Below are 16,981 nucleotides of genomic sequence, written 5' to 3'. Positions count from 1 at the left end.
TCAGTAAACTGAAAAATGGGGGTCAAAACTAATTTGTCATTAAAATTAGAAAGATCACATCACAGGGAACATGTGTACTAAGTTTCAAGTTGACTGGACTTCAATTTCATCAAAAATTACTTTGATCAAATACTTTAACCTGAAGCAAGACAGACGGACAAATGGACGCACAGACCAGAAAACATAAAGCTCATAAAAAGAGTATAAAAATCAAAATTGGCTTTTATTGTTTGTATGCCACCCATACAGCATTGGGAAGTAAGAATCTGACAGAAGCATGTCTAAGGTGATATATTCTTACAGACTGATTCCATGAAAGATATGTAAAAATAAGTAGATGTGATTACAAACAAGACAACTCTCCACTAGAGTCTAAAATGAAAAAGAATGTAAGTAACTATAGGTCACTGTTAGGACTTGAACAAAAAGTAATCTTAAACTCTTATTTTCTGCTATCAAAGGCCCTCACATGATAGCTATAAAAAGATGTGGAATGACACAACTCTCCACAAGAAAAGAAACCAAAATGACACAGAAATTAACAATTATAGGTCACTATGGCCTTCAACAATGAGCAAAGCCCATTAACCATACTCAGCTTATGAAGGCCACAAAATGACAAATGCAAAACAAGCTAGCATGTTAGAAATCACTCAGCATTTCAATACAAAATAGGTTGTGATCTTTAACACATTGACATGGTATTGTCTTAAAGACGCATGTAATGTTTGTCACTGGATGTTTAGCAGTAATCAATAAATATAGAATAGGATGGTAAGCTTCAGACAAAGCGCTATAAATCGGATTACCCTGGTATTGTCTGTTTATGATTTACAAGAAAAGTGGGCAAACATCAAGTAGACTACAACCCAGTGACACAAAAAGCATGTACTTTTAGGGTAGATATATATGGGATCTAATTAAAAACCATACAACCATTTCAATTGATCGTTTAACTGGATGAAGCTTCTTTGATAATTCTCCCAATGAGCTTTGTCCTACACAAGATTGTATTCTTGAAACTCCCTCTAGTTTTGTAAACTAAAGATAACCAATGATTACTATAACAGTTTAATATGCTCTTAAATTAGACTGTTGGTTTTCCCGTTTGAATGGTTTTACACTAGTCATTCTTGGGGCTCCTTTATGGCTTGCTGTTTGGTGTGAGTGAAGGCTCTATGTTAAAGACCATACTTTGACCTACAAATTGTGACTTGACTGGAGAGTTATCTCATTGGCACTCATACCACATCTTCTTATATCTATCTAGATGTTTTCAATGGAAATGAAAACCTGTTCTGTGGCTCATCTGCCATTTCTCAACTTACGTTCCAGGTTCTGAGATAACAAACAAGGAAACATTTTAATATTTTTAATAAACTGCTGCATTTAACAGACCAATAATTGATATGAAAATACACAAATATGATTATATACTAAAAATACAAAATCTTTCGTGACACTATTAAGAGAAGATTGTCTAAAAAATGTACTTTTAATGTATGGCAAGTCTTCATATACTAAATAATTTTAAAAGCCTTATGGCAGAAAAACTTAACAGTAAATGGGCATTGCCAAAACAAAATAATTACATTTTTAGCGTGATACTGTATTAAATCTTAGAAAGATTTTACAAAATGGTACTATTATTATCAACTCAAAGCAAACAAAAAATTGTTTTAAAGTAAGTAAGGGCATAATATAATTTCAATACATTCAATTCGAACTTGACATGTGTTTCATAGTGCATGAAAATGAGTAAAAATTTAAAAGATTTGGTCTAATGTTACTAAATTTTCATCTGTTAACTTTACTTGTGACAAAAGGACATGTGCATCACTATCAATCTAATTAAAACCAATCTCTCATCCCTCCCGTTTTCTGATATGTCATGTGGGATCTAACGAAACCCGCTTTGAGGTCACATGTGAGTGAACTAGAAGTTATGAATTTATAATGATATGCAAATGAGTTGACAACCTATTAATAAGCCAATCAAAAAAGTTTATGAATTATTTTTACTGAAGATTTCGTCGTATATAAAATAAGTTACATCCCTTTACCCAACTATAAACTTTCAAGATGGTGGAAGACTCAATTTCATTGATCAAAAAGACACACCTACGAGGTCACTCACATGTGACCTTAAAACCGGTTTCGTTAGATCTCCCATGTGACATATCAGAAAACGGGAGCGATGAGAGATCAGTTTTTAATAAGATTGCATCACTATATACCTCCTTTTAAAAGTAGTGAATACAAAATAATGCATGATGGGATGGAAGTATCCCTTTTCCACCCCTTCATTTATTTTATTTTCTATAGATGTAGATTTAACTGCAAGGAGGCTTATTTTTACAGCAGAATTATATCAAATTTTTAAAATGTTTTAATGGGGAGATCCCAAGTAGTTAACAATCCTTAGAAAATAGATCTTTGGGTGATTTTTTTTTTAAAGGAGAGCTTACACTAAATCAGGTTGAAGTGATATCTTTGACAAACAAACATTCTTGAATTTCAATTGAAATTAGTATTTTACAGGTTTCTAACAATATAATTATTAATTAAGCAAAAACAACAATCTGGTTATGAAAAAAACAGTACTTTCTATTGAGATCAAGAAGTGCAAAAGCTACATAAAATGTTGAACACAATACTTACAGCTATATAATTACATATGATTTGTTCCATTTGTTTTATACATGTAATAAAATTTTAAATATTTTTGTGACAATACAGTAATTGTTATCAACTTTATAGATAGAGGATACCTGTCGTTGTTCTCCTCTTATATTAAATGCGTTTCCCTCAGTTTTAGTTTGTTACCCCGATTTTGTTTTTGGTCCATGGATTTATAAGTTTTGAACAGCGGTATACTACTGTTGTCTTTAAATACCTCTTATTTTGCATTCTAAAAAAAACAGCTATTTGAAAAAAAAAATGTTGAATAGAAGCTTCTTTGGTTCCTAGGTGTATAAAAAAACAATTTCAACTATACATTGATTAATGACATCAGTTAACTCTTATATTGGCAACTGGGCGTCTTTATGCTTCAAATGACTAAATAATTACGGTATGCCAGCTCAAAGAAGACTAAGCATCACTGATTCTTATGTACAATATTCAATCTTAACTGCAGAAAAGTGTCATCTTTTATCATTATTTACATTTATCTTTTATGAATGCAATATATATAGCCAATGTGAAAAAAGGAATTTAAGCCCAACAAACATAAATTGACGTCACAAAAGCTTACACGGTTGAAGACCAAATACTTTGATGGAATGATTACGATTGGAATTGCGGGATATTGAGAATTGATGTTTCATCAAATAGGTATTTTTAATTTTATTCAGAAAATGAGGATGAGATATTAAAAAATTTCCATTTGTTCTTTTACATAATTCTGTTGTGTTTAAATAAGAGAAAACCAGAACTTTATGAAAACGGAGGACCCCCAAATCGTTAACATGTATTAACATTATTACATAGCATTTTCCTAAACAAACTGGACTAAAACTTGGTAATGAAACAATCAATAGGCAAACATTATCACTTGGGACTTATCATTATATAATACAAACATGGAATAAAAATCTGAATAAACACGTATTACATGCACCAATATTAATTATGCAACAACAAAATCTGCACCAATTTGTGACCTAAATGCATATTGTGACTTCTAAAATGTATTTATTTATCCCTGAATAAATTACAGAATTTCCAAAAGAGGCGTTCTATAAGTATCATAGCTCTTGAATAAAAAAATAATAAGAGGAATATTACAACAATAAGAGCCTCCCTATTTTCATAAGTATTTTACACAAAAATATACATAATATATAAGTTAACTGAATATTAAAAATTTCACAATACAGTTGCATCTTAAACATATATTTGAGAGCGGTTTGACCATGTTGACAAATATAAAGATTGTGATAACTGTAGTGCAAATTTGAGCAAGATAGGAAAAAGGCTTTAAGGTGTGATTTTTTTTGTATGTTTTTTTTTAACTAACTTGAAATAGTACACTAAAATGAAATGAAAATACAAATCATTGTATTATTTATATTAAATAATAAAAGCATTATACAATTTCCTTTTACTTGATCATCAAAGCTCATTCATACTTTAATAATTACATTAGATGTATGTTTCATTATAATACGTTTATCTGATTGGCTAACTCCACATCACATGTTATTCTGTAAGCAATTACTTAGACAATAACATTTATCATTCATGATGACACGAGGTCCCACAATAAAGTGCACAGGTGAATAAGATAAAACTTGATAAAAATCGTGTTTTCATGCATCAATGATGATCCTAGCTAAAAAATGTAATTATAAGTATTGAATGCTTCTTTTTGTAATTTTATAGGGTTGTAAAAGCGTTGACCGTGCGTACATTTTAAGAATGAAGCGCTTCTGCGCTTCATACAAAATGTACTTCGGTCAACGCTTTTACACCCCAATAAATTTACAAAAAGAAGCATTCAATTCTTAAATACAAAACTCAGCACACTTAAATACAATGAAATGTATTATCTAAAGTTAAAAGAATGAAATCAACTGCAAAAGCACATACAACGACAACTAAACCAATAATACACAATATAAAAATATTCCAACTTAATCGTACAAGGCATAAAAAGTCTCACAACAAAATGTAAGCAGTATTTCCTTAGTTCCAATCTCATTCTAAATCCCCCTCCACACTAAATTGTTTGCCTTAAATCACCTGAGAATAAAGGCTTTTCCCCCCTGGAGAAGAATCCCAATTTGTAAAAAAAACATGGCTAAAAATTATTCCCCAAAAGACAACTTTTTACCCAAACAATGCAGTTTCAGTTTCATGAATACTAACTGTAAAACACTCATTTATTCATTTTCCATGCCTTAAATGACTATATCTGCAGATTTGAGGGTCTGTTTATGTATCATCACTGACAATAAGGGGTCTTATTTCAAAGCAGAGTCTGACTCTTGAAAGAGGGACTGCAAATTGAAGTTTCAGTCAAATTCATGGTTTATTCTAAATTCCCCAATTTGATAAAATTTACACTTATTTTCCCAATAAAAATGGGGAAAGGCAGTTTTGAAAAAAGACAACAATATCACTCTAAATGTTACCCTTTCAATGATCAATTTATAGCATGTGAGTTGCATACTGCAAGTTTTAATCTTGTACACATATACTGTCAATAATCATAAGAAGCAATACTCTCATATATACATTCCACAATTAATAAATTTACAAATGCGTATAAATTGTTACATATTTAGAAGATGTTTAACATCTTGGTTGTGTTCTACATGTATATTTAAAAATAAATTAAAAGACGAAAAAATGTGTTACACTCAATTGAAAAAAAATCTCTATAATATTAAACATTCATATTATCATTAAGTAGTGTTTCGTTCTTGATCTTTTTGCGTGTCAAGTTCAAAGGTCACTAACTTCGACAGGTGGAAACATTACTTCTACTGCATTTGCGCTCTTTGTCAAACCCAGCAACGATATTGTCATCCTGTAAGTAACGTTACAGTCCTTTAATTAGTGAATAAATCATCCTGGAAAAGAAACACTCACATACAGGCTTAGTTAGTTTAGCAGAAAGCGTAAACTTGGTAAGAAATGCACCAGTATTTAATAATTGAGGTATGGTAAGGCACTTCTTTTAAAATCAATTTGATGGCAAAAAGGCAAAAATTATATGGGGAATCACTGAAGCATGACTGGAGCCCCCCTTCCTCCTCTCAAGCTAGTCAGTGGGTCCCCCTTATAATAAAGTTAGGATCCACTTCTGTGGCGGTAAGTTTACAAAGATAGCTTGACCAATAATAGGTAAAAAATAAATTCAAATCTTTTTATGATTACCATGTGTAAAATTTTAATTTATTTTTTCCTATAATTGTTCAAGCTATCTAAATTTGAAAGTGATTTCTAAACCACCCTTTCCATTTGCATTTTATTCTTGGACAGCTTTTATGGTTCTTCAGTTAAAGGCAAGAAGAATTTGTTATTGAACTACAATAAACACGGTTATTTTTAGAATCAAACTGTTTGTGAAAACCTATGCTTCATAAGTCTACTAGGTTAAAGACTAGTTATTAGTTGAAAACTGACAACATTACAGATATCAATTTGGAATTCAATACATGTAAAATTGAATACTGCTAATAGCTACATCTAGAAAACACTGCATACATGAAGTTTTCAACAACACAATTTATAGAATAACATCTTTGAATGAACAATGATGAATTCACAATACATGTATGTTTAGAAAATACACACATCAAATTTCCCTGCCCAAGCCACATGTTAAGCCAGTATAAATTAGGTTCACACAATCACTAAACAGTTTAGACATCAGAAAGTTAGTATTAGTTTATATCACTGTCAGTTGAATTTGTTTATAATAGAAAAATTAGGCATAATCTTGATTTTAATATCTTTAGTTGCATGTCCACATGATAAATCTTTTTTTTGTTCATGTACATGTAGCTGATTTTTTAAATGCTTTAATCTGACATATTTATATGTGCCACAATTGTCATGAATGTCTTCCAAAATGAAAATAAAAATCAATATAAAATTGAAATACTGTGGATTCATTATTATTCTTTGTCAATCGTTGGATACCAATTTTGTGGATTTTATGGATACAGATTATAACATTGACTCAAGGTGGTACCCAACACTTTCACTAAAAATAAATTGGCTCGTTTAATTTTCATAAAATTTTGACAAAGTATTTACTTTGACTCTTTAACAAAAATATGAAAAAAATCCAAAAATTTGAACCAAACATTTTATCAGGAAAAATTATCACTGGTTATATAGCAGTTTGACAAATATTTATTTTGATCATTGAGAAGCTTAGGGACGACATCAAAAGATTGATGAAGGATAAAAAAAAAAAATCAAATAGTTTGGGGGTGGGGGTTAAAATTAAGCAAGTTTTGTATATCTAAAATCAATTTATCATATATCCCTATTGGTAAATCAATTTTTCCCAAATTAAGTTAAGAGGGGGGTGTGGGGGTCAGTGAAAAAACTATGTGAATTAACTTTTTTATCCTACATTGAACTTTTGATGTCATCTCCCTCAATATTCCCTTAACAACACAACGTCATTAAAACGTTTAGCTGATTTTACAGAGTTATCTCCCTGCAGTGTTAGGTACCACCCTTTACATTGTCTTATCTGGGCCTTTTATAGCTGACTATATGCGGTATGGGCTTTGCTCATTGTTGAAGGCCGTACTGTGACCTATAATTGTTAATGTTTGTGTCATTTTGGTCTTTTGTGGATAGTTGTCTCATTGGCAATCATACCATATCTTCTTTTTTATATTAAGCTCATTCAGCATTTGCACAGTTAAGGCACTTGTCTATTTATCAAATCCACATGCTGTCCTTTTTTTTTACCTTTTTGTTGGATTGCTATCTTATTGACATATACCAAGGCTAACATATATTTATATCTGAATATACATACCAGTATAAAAATATAAAGAAGAATATGAGATGGGATCCCATTTTAATGAGGTTTTCTTTCATGTAAGTCTTTAGTTGCTGTCTATTATGAATCTCTGTAGGATCATACATTCCAATATCTCCTGATGGTTTATTTACTAATCTATAAATAGAAAAGGGAATTCATCAATTGATCTTTAAATAGAAACATAATATTTTTTCTAATAGACAACTTTAGAGTTCGATGCATTTCCGCCATAAACTCTTGTTTTAGTGAATATAATTTGTGCGTTTAGGGGCGTATGCCACTTCATTCAAATATTGAGCAAGTGGATGGAAAACTGTAATTCTATATTGTACGAATTATTCGGCAAATTGAATTATTAAAACTGACAACCAGCACTGCTGTCATTAGAGAGTTGTTATTAAGTACCTAGAGCACAACAATTATTTCTAGTTTATCCTGCACAATGATGATCACTAAGACGCTTGATGAACATAAAAAGTGCAGGAATACAGGCGACCCTCTCTATCTGGTAAATGACATCATAAAGGCGTGTACAATTGAGTTTTTTTTCAGTGACGGATGAACTCGAAAGTGGTGTATTAAATAACTGCAACAATTATTTTTTTTTATTTTAAAAGAAGAATATGTCCATAGTACATAGATGCCCCATTCACACTATCATTTTCTATGTTTAGTGAACCTTAAAATTCGAGTACAAACTCTAATTTGGCATTTAAATTAGAAAGATCATATCATAGGGCACATGTGTTCTAAGTTTAAAGATGATTTAACTTAAACTTCATCAAAAACTACCTTGACCTAAAACTTTTACCCGAAGCGGGACAGACGGACGGACGAACGCCAAGACCAGAAAACATATAAAATGCCCATAAAAGTCCAGCATTAGTACAAAAAACTTCTATATATAGATACTTACTTATAAACTAACCAAGCTGTTACAGGAGCATACATTAGAAACAATATCCAATGTCCTGTTAATAATAACAGAACTGCTAAAACACACTGAGCTATAGCCTCCACTAGAACCCACTGCAAAAAGACAAATTATTCACAATTATCAATATTATATGAAATTTATTCCTACAATTTTTTTTTGTACTTAAGGTGGTACTCAACACTTTCTCTAAAATTAATTTGGCTCGTTAATTTTCATAAAATTTTGACAAAATATTTACTTTGACCCTTAGACAAAAATTACACTGGTTATATAGCAGTTTGACAAACACCAATTTTGATCACTGAGAAGCTTGATATTCCCTTTACAACACAACGTAATTAAAACGTTTAGCTGATATTACAGAGTTATCTCCCTGTAGTGTTAGGTACCACCTTAAATCTGAACTTGTAACACAAGTTTTAATTTTCCTCGTAGAATAATACTGGGACAAAATGAAGGAGTTTGAATTAAATTTTCCACACCATAATTAAAATATTCTATAGCTGTCAAACATACATGCATGAAAATGATGAATATCTATAATGTTTGGAAAACAAGTTATTTTGAACAAATATAATGTCCATTAGTTTAAAAGATGTAAAACATGTTAAGAGAAGAGCCAACCAGTCTGTGCTTGATCCTAGCATTAATTACATAATACCTTATTATTTTAAAGCAGTAGTGTTGTAAAAGTTTAAAAGTTTAAACAATGATAATCATGATAATATATACCTTAATACATACCTTATTAAGTTTATCACAACAATTTGTAGCATTTAAATAGTCACATTCTAAATCTGATAATGTTATAACCTGAAATCTGTCAAGGAAATCAATCTGAGAAAATGCATGATATTATTCTCCTAAATCATGAAACATTAAATTATTTAGCTTTACATTTCCTTTCTACATGTTCTTTATCTCATTGTTCACAGCTTTGAACTGAAAAATAGAACCTGAAGAACTCCATTGAAATTCAAAACCTTTGTAGTATGAAACTTTAAGTACAATTTTAGCGAGATCTATACTTTAAAGTTTCATACTGACAATAACTTGTGTGTAAGTGTATAATACACTTGCACACTAGTTATTGTCAGGAAACTACCAAAAATGCTTATTTTTAGGACCCTTATTACTACATTATAAACTGTCAGTACCATAAGCCTCAAAATAATCTTCCATTTGTGGTATTGGACCTACAAAGGTAGAATAGTAAATTTTCTTAAACTAAAAGTTATTGTCGGAAAACCAAATGTGTATTCGGACGAACATTGATGCTGCAGACAACTACACCCACCATCATGATCATCATGATCATAGAATTATTTAACATCCACAAAAGTTCCTGTTCATGTAAAATTTTGATGTCACAATAGATGTATTTACACTTGTATGCAGATTTGTCCTCCATTACGTAGAATCACACAGGTTCCGGTAAACTTTGACATCATAATTCAAAAAATTTGACGTCACAATAAATAAACAGCTGCGCCATGAGCGCATGATACACCCGACGTCTTGTGTGGAAGTTTTATGCAATAATCATAAATAGTTTCTGAGAAAGTCTAAGCAATAACCATATATTGTTTTTGAGACACGGCGGGACATGTGAAACCCCCAACCCTGTTTTTTTTTTTTTACAAAAAACTAAATATCACTAAAATAAAATTTTGAATCAAAACCAAAAAGTATACAGATCTTTAGATTAATATAACAAGGAAGTGTGTAAAGTTTTAAGCAATAATCATAAATTATTTTTGAGATACGGCACGACATGTAAAAAATCCTCCCCTGTTTAACAAAATACTCAATAACTCCAAAATAAAGTTTTGAATCATCACCAAAAAGTATACAGATCTTTAGATTAATATAACAAAGACATGTGTAAAGTTTCAAGCAATAATCATATATCGTTTTTGAGATACATGTATGGTGCGACATGTAAAAAAAAACTCCCCCTTTTTTACAAAATACTCAATAACTCAAAAATTAAATTTTGAATCATCACCAAAAAGTATACAGATATTAAGATTAATATAACTAAGAAGTGCTTAAAGTTTTAAGCCATAATCGAGAATCATTTTTGAGATACGGTGCGACATGTGAAAAAACACACTCCTGTTTTAGTTACAAAGTGCCAAAACTCAAAAAGTTTTAATCTTATTTTCACCAAAAAGTATACAGATCATTTGACCATCATAAGAAACAACTATTTTAAGTTTCATGAAATTTGGACAGACAGACGGACGGATGGACAGACAGACAGACAGACTGACGGACATAAGAATACCATAATAAGCAGTGGCGTAGCCAGGGGTTAAATGATTTGGATGCTTTTGCCGAGCGGAGCTTGAGCATCTGAGCATACATGCAAGCTACGCCACTGATAAGTCGCGTCAAAATTTTGACGGGCGTATAAAAAGTGATTGTTGTTTGACGTCAAAAGGTATTCGAAGGCGACCAAAGGTCATTTGGAGACAAAATTCAGCTAAATACCAAAAGTGTAATTACATTTATAGAAAATATCGGACTTCATAAAGGAAAAGCGATTGTTTTACAAATGTTGTAGACTGTCAACAGAATACAGTAGAAATAATCAAGTGGCACAGATTCCAAAGAGCTATATTAAGGGAAATTAGATGACATGCCTACAAACTCATAATGTAGCAAAGTTGATCATCAAACGTTTCTTTATACTAGTTTTAACCAAACAAGGCACTATTTTGGACAATCAATCAATAACTTGTGCCTTTTGACTGAATTATTTAATAAAAAAAAATTAATGGACAGTTTAAGGATACAAAATAAACAACAAGGAACAATAAAGCTCCCTCATCTATCACAGAGAAGATGAATAACCAGGAATCCACACCCATGCTTTGGTTTTCTTTTGAGTTTTTGTTTAAATTCTCTATCTGGTCACTTTACGATAACGATAGGGTCAGGAAGCAGGAAGAGACGATATTCGACAGGGAACCAGGCCGATTAAAGCCGGTGAACACTGTAAAAACCATTGTTTATCCTAGTACTTAAAATATGTCTCTTTTTCTCTATAGTGTCCGATATCAACATATGAACAACTTTACCAAAGTTATCAGTTGTTAATAAAATTTCCCAATTTACTTTCATTTAGCGTGTATATTCAATTGTCGAAGACAGATCATATTTACAAATCATTTTTCATGAAGGTCATAAAGGGTTATCTCCCCTCACATAGCATTCTTGGCAACTAAAAATGGATCCACTTTTTCTAGCCTACAGTTGTTACAGAAGGAAGAAATACCAAGAATGTACAGATATATGTACAGAGTTATTAGAAAAGAATCCATATGACCAGGTATAAAGCTAAAATATGTATACAGGTTGATAACTGTTACACCCTGTCAGTGCCAATGCCAATGGCACTGGCATTCATGCATTTACTATGATTCTATTCTATTCTATTCTACCATATAGTGACCGCCTTCAACAAATTGAAGATTATGTCACAGGAGGAAACTTACAACAAGACATAGATTGGAAAAATGTACAATTTTTAAAAAATAGGAAAAATTTAAAATTTAAAATGTTTTGTATAATAAAGTAAGATGTTGTAATTGAGTTAATATTGATGCTTTGAAATTGAAGATTTGAAAGAGTCGACTGAAGTGCAATTTACAATGTTGTCCGGTAGTTTGTTCCAGTCGGTGATAGTTCTTGGAAAATATGACTCTTTTCTGTACTGTGTTTTGCAGGATGGAATTTGGAAGCTGTTCGAATTTGTATGTCTTGTTTGTCTTTTTTGTGGAATTAATTTATTTTGTTTAGGGATTGCAACCTTTTCGTGTTCAATTTTGTAGAGCATTACCAATCTGGAGTCTTTTCTTCTGTCAGAGAGACTGCGCCATTCAAGATGTTGTAACATGTTACCAACGCTTGAGGTGTTTCTGTATTTGTTGGTAACAAAACGCGCAGCCCTCCTTTGAACTTTTTCAATGCTATCTATGTCTTGTTGTAAGTATGGATCCCAAACAGAGCAAGCATACTCTAGTGATGGTCTTACTAGGGACTTATATGCTTGCTCTTTAATGGATGTTGAACTTATGTTCAGGTTCCTCTTTAGAAAGCCTAGTGTGCTATTAGCTTTCTTGCATATGTTGTTAATATGCACATCCCATTTAAGGTTTGAACTGATGGTGACCCCCAGATATTTTGCTGTTGTTACATGTTCTAAAGAATGATTGTGTAATTTGTAGTTAAATGTGATTGGTTTTTTATTTCTGGTGACTGAAATTACATTACACTTATCTGGGTGGAATGCCATTTTCCAGGTAGTTTCCCACGATGCCAGTTTGTCAAGATCTTTTTGTAGTGTTAATGCATCGGAGTTTGATTTTATTGCCAAATAAACTATTGTGTCGTCTGCAAATAAACGTACTGTAGATGTTAGACCAGATGGAATGTCATTAATATAGAACAAGAAAAGACTTGGTCCAAGAACTGACCCCTGTGGAACCCCTGACTCAACTGCAACATACTCAGATTTTTCCCCCTCTAGAACTACTGCCTGTTTGCGATTGCTAAGAAAATTTTGTATCCAGTAATTTAATTCCCCCTGTATCCCGTAATGATGAAGCTTATTAGTTAAAAAAGAATGTGAAACTTTATCGAATGCTTTAGAAAAATCCATGACCAAAATATCTGTTTGTTTACCATTTTCCATGTTTAGTGAGACATCGTCTATAAATTCTAATAGTTGTGTTTCGCAGGATCGATTTCTGCGAAATCCATGCTGTAGGGGATATAAAATGTTGTGATTATCTGCATGTTTCATGATGTGTTTTACTACGATGTGTTCTAAAAGTTTGCAACAAATACATGTGAGTGATATAGGACGGTAGTTTTCAGGGTTATATTTTTGGCCTTTTTTGTATACAGGAGAGACATGGGCAGTTTTCCAGTCATCTGGAACAACGCCTGTTTTGATTGACTTCTCAAAGATAATAGTGAGTATGGGTGCAATTTCATGTGAAAGTTCTTTTAAAAATCTTGGTTTAATTTCATCTGGTCCTGCTGCTTTGTTTGGATTTAAGTTATGTAAGAGTTTTTGTATACCTTCTGTTTTTATTATTAATTTTGATATGGGTGGAAAAGAAGTATTCTGTGGCATGTTACACTGTTTGACAAATTCTGTATGAGAAATATTAGATGCTGGTGTAAATACAGACTGGAATTGTGCGTTAAGTGCCCCAGCTTTTTGTAGTGGATCAGTTAGAAGTTTGCCATCTTGTTTGATTTCAGTAATACCACTATAATCAGTTTTTTTATGTTTAATGTAGGTCCAAAATTTTTTCATAGTGCCAAAATTTGTTTCATCTTGTGGTGGTAATATGATGCTTTCAATGTATTCCCAGTATGATTTTCGTATACTTTTCTGCACCTGGTGTTTAACCTCTTTGTATTTTTTAGCAAGTGATGCATTCCCAGATTTTTTTGATTTTTTATAAAGTCTATCTCTTTTTCTAATGAGTCTTTTTGTTTCTATTGTGACCCATGGGTGACCGTCCTTTGTTTTTGCTGTTTTATGTGGGATGTGATCTTTCACTGCTTTTGTTATTGTTGTTTTAAAACAGTTCCACATTTCATTTACACAAAGATGTTGCTGATTTTCACAGAGATGTTTATATAAGGTGTTAATTTCTTGTTTAATTGTGCTCCAGTTTGCTTTTTTGTATAATGGAATTATTCTTGGCTTTTGTTTAAGTTTTGATGAAGCTATTGCAAATTCTGCGAACACAATATCATGATCAGATAGGCCAGGGATAACTTCAACACGCTGTACTTGGTTTGGTAAGTTTGTAATTATCAGATCAAGAATTTATAGTATAAACTTGACTTATCGTCATTCCATACACCTATATCACCCTGCTCTGTTGTTCCGTAATTCTCGTATCAAGGCTTCAAAACGAGACCAGGCATTATCAGTGACATCACAATGTGAGAGGAGATGTTATCAAGCTTGCTTTCGTCAAGTGTAAAACTGTCTTAGGAAAAAGGAAAAGACCAGTAATAAAACGATAAACAGATAATACAGCTTTCTTTGTATATATATGGTAAAATATCAGCAGCTGGATACAATGTGGCTCGCAGCTGATATTTTACGATATCACTTAGTAGAAGTCTTTAGTCTTTATAAGTCTGTATTCTGTAAGTGTAAGTGTAAATAGTTAGTGTCTTACTATTCAAATCCTTGACAGTGGAAAACCCGATTATCTATACTTATCCTGCCTGTCCCTGTACAGACCAGAAATAGAACAATAAACGGGTTTTCTTTGATAGATATCGTAAAATATCAGCTGCTCGACACAATGTGGCTAAGGCTGATATTTTACCATATCAATATGTAGAAAACCCGATAATCTATATTTATCCTGCCTATCAAAATATTATCCCGTACGGTGACCTATAGTTGTTAATGTTTGTGTCATTTTGGTCTTTTGTCATGTTTGTGGATAGTTGTCTCCTTGGCAGTTTAAGATAACCAGCAAATAGGACAAGAAATGAAATGGTCTTAAAAGTAAATTTTAAGATTTCTTGAGAGGCTATTATTTTTTTTTGCTTTAAATCCTGACTGCGCAAAAAATGGAAATTAATAATACTGATATTAATTATGAAAATGTTAAATTTATCACTGTATATTCGTCTCCACAAAGCAATACACAGTACAAGTGACACAAACTTCAACGTGTTGAAGGCGGTCAGGCCACACTTAAAAATATTTTGGTTTGCCCAAACCCTACCCAAAGGTTGAGACAGTGGGTAGGTAGGTAGGCATTTTCTTTTTTTTTCTTTTCAATAAAAGAAATTGTAAGATGTTTATTAGTCTTCATGCCTATTTGATTAAAAAAAAACCTTCTTCAAATCAGGACAATAAAAGAATTTGAGTAGGCAGCTTTTTTCTGGGTAGGTAGCGTTTGGGCAAACAGACCTATTATTTATTATGGCTTCACTACAAAGAAGAAGTAGAAGATTCTTATATTTCCCGGTAATATATATGGATCAATATATAAGACTAACAGATCATTTGCTGACAAAATTTGCAGATTTGAAAGAAAAATGGAAAGTGCAGACTTATAAAATAATAGCTGTTTTCCATCATCTGATCATTGTCTATCAACACCTTTTATTTATGCACAGAGCAAAGCACTTAAAATACTACCTTTTACCTTTTTAAGCTGTTTAAAAACATGAAAATGGTTGAACTAAATATACTTATTTGTCAGTCAGATTTTAAAAAGTCTTTGACGGTATTGTAAATGTTGTTTTAAACTTTATTATAATATTGAGAATGAAAATTGGTGAAAGAGACAACAACCAAAGAGCAGAATCAGCTGAGAGACACCAATTGATCTTTAACACAGTAGGAAAATCCTGCACCAAGAGGCAGGATTAAGCTGGCCCCTTAACCAAATGTGTACATGTTCAAAGAAAATGGATTTTACATATACTCTAAACCCCAATACATTTCAATGAACTAGCTATAGAATTTAAACTCATACAAAAATAACAAAGGCAAGAGACTCGAGACTTGAGAGGTACACAAATTTGATAGGATTGAAGTTCAACATGTTTTGTGAGATCTCCCCCTCCCCCTACATGTATGTTTATTATTTTTATATATATAATTGAATAAATTAATGTGTTTTTCTATGATTTATTCTACAAATTGAATGTAAGTACATGTAGTTGCTTTTAAATTATGCATTTTAATTTTTTTTTTCATCAGGTCACAGGAGTGCACAGAAAAGGCAGAGGGGAGCTGCTGTTTTAGAGTCTTTATTTTTTTGTCTTACTAAGACACTGGTGAAATTATGAGTGCGAGTGAGAAACAACATTTCATTTTTTTAAGGTTTATATAGCTAATATTTTAAATTCCAAAAGAAAATGTTTTAAAAATTTTAAATGAATATTTCAGGCATCTTGGACATTGAAGACTCGAGCTTTAACAGCACAGGTTTATGTAGATGAAGTTGATGTGGATGAAGAAGGTATTGCAGAGATGTTAATGGATGACAATTCCATAGCACAGGTGTCCAGACCTGGAACATCTCTCAAACAACCAGGGACAGGCCATGGTGGTCCTAGTCAAGGAGTAAGGTAGGTATCATTACATCTTCGAATTCTGCAACATGTGCAATAAAAGATAATATCAAGGGAATATAAATGACTTAGTGACTTTTAATGGCTAATGTATATCCAAAGTTTCATCTATTTTATATGTTACAAATGTAGCAGAGTTAAAGGTGTGATGCCACTAAATCATAGTATGTCATATCTGGTTACGTACTGAAAGAACGAAATGAAATGTTATGCAAAATTTTTATTGTTTTACTGGACAGAATAAAACTTTATTCATGCCAAGTTTTTCTTTATTTGAATAATAACGCAAAAATTGTGCAAAGATAAATTCTGCCAATATTTTTAAAAGTGTCACTTTAACAGAAATTAGTTAGGAAAAATCATTCCTGGGTATACTCCTTAATACA

General features: G+C 31.8%; 2 protein-coding genes across 3 annotated transcripts in view; one reads left to right on the top strand and one right to left on the bottom strand.

The window, feature by feature from the left end:
- Positions 1 to 1,358: 1,358 nt before the first annotated feature.
- On the bottom strand, positions 1,359 to 11,452 carry LOC134701529 (protein cornichon homolog 4-like). 2 transcript variants are annotated; one of them, XM_063562677.1, is made up of 5 exons: positions 11,258 to 11,452; positions 9,201 to 9,269; positions 8,436 to 8,548; positions 7,514 to 7,654; positions 1,359 to 5,536 (listed from the first exon to the last, which is right to left on the bottom strand). In XM_063562677.1, the coding sequence occupies exons 1-5, from the start codon at positions 11,330 to 11,332 to the stop codon at positions 5,452 to 5,454; spliced, it is 483 nt and encodes a 160-aa protein (XP_063418747.1). In that variant the 5' UTR covers positions 11,333 to 11,452; the 3' UTR covers positions 1,359 to 5,451. The 2 variants fall into 2 exon arrangements, with proteins under 2 accessions (XP_063418747.1, XP_063418748.1); XM_063562678.1 differs by having other exon boundaries at positions 5,426 to 5,579; positions 11,258 to 11,444.
- The window catches only part of LOC134701528 (tetratricopeptide repeat protein 8-like), a 45,994-nt gene continuing 40,456 nt past the window's right edge, over positions 11,444 to 16,981 (top strand). Inside the window, exons 1-2 of the mRNA XM_063562676.1 lie at positions 11,444 to 11,793; positions 16,411 to 16,592. Coding sequence (XP_063418746.1) covers positions 11,692 to 11,793; positions 16,411 to 16,592 — 284 coding nt within the window. The 5' untranslated portion in view covers positions 11,444 to 11,691. The remainder of the gene's footprint in view (positions 11,794 to 16,410; positions 16,593 to 16,981) is intronic.

Source organism: Mytilus trossulus, unplaced genomic scaffold, assembly GCF_036588685.1.
Source record: "Mytilus trossulus isolate FHL-02 unplaced genomic scaffold, PNRI_Mtr1.1.1.hap1 h1tg000244l__unscaffolded, whole genome shotgun sequence".
In the NCBI taxonomy this organism is placed as follows: domain Eukaryota; kingdom Metazoa; phylum Mollusca; class Bivalvia; order Mytilida; family Mytilidae; genus Mytilus; species Mytilus trossulus.
This window is presented reverse-complemented; position numbering and strand designations above follow the sequence as displayed.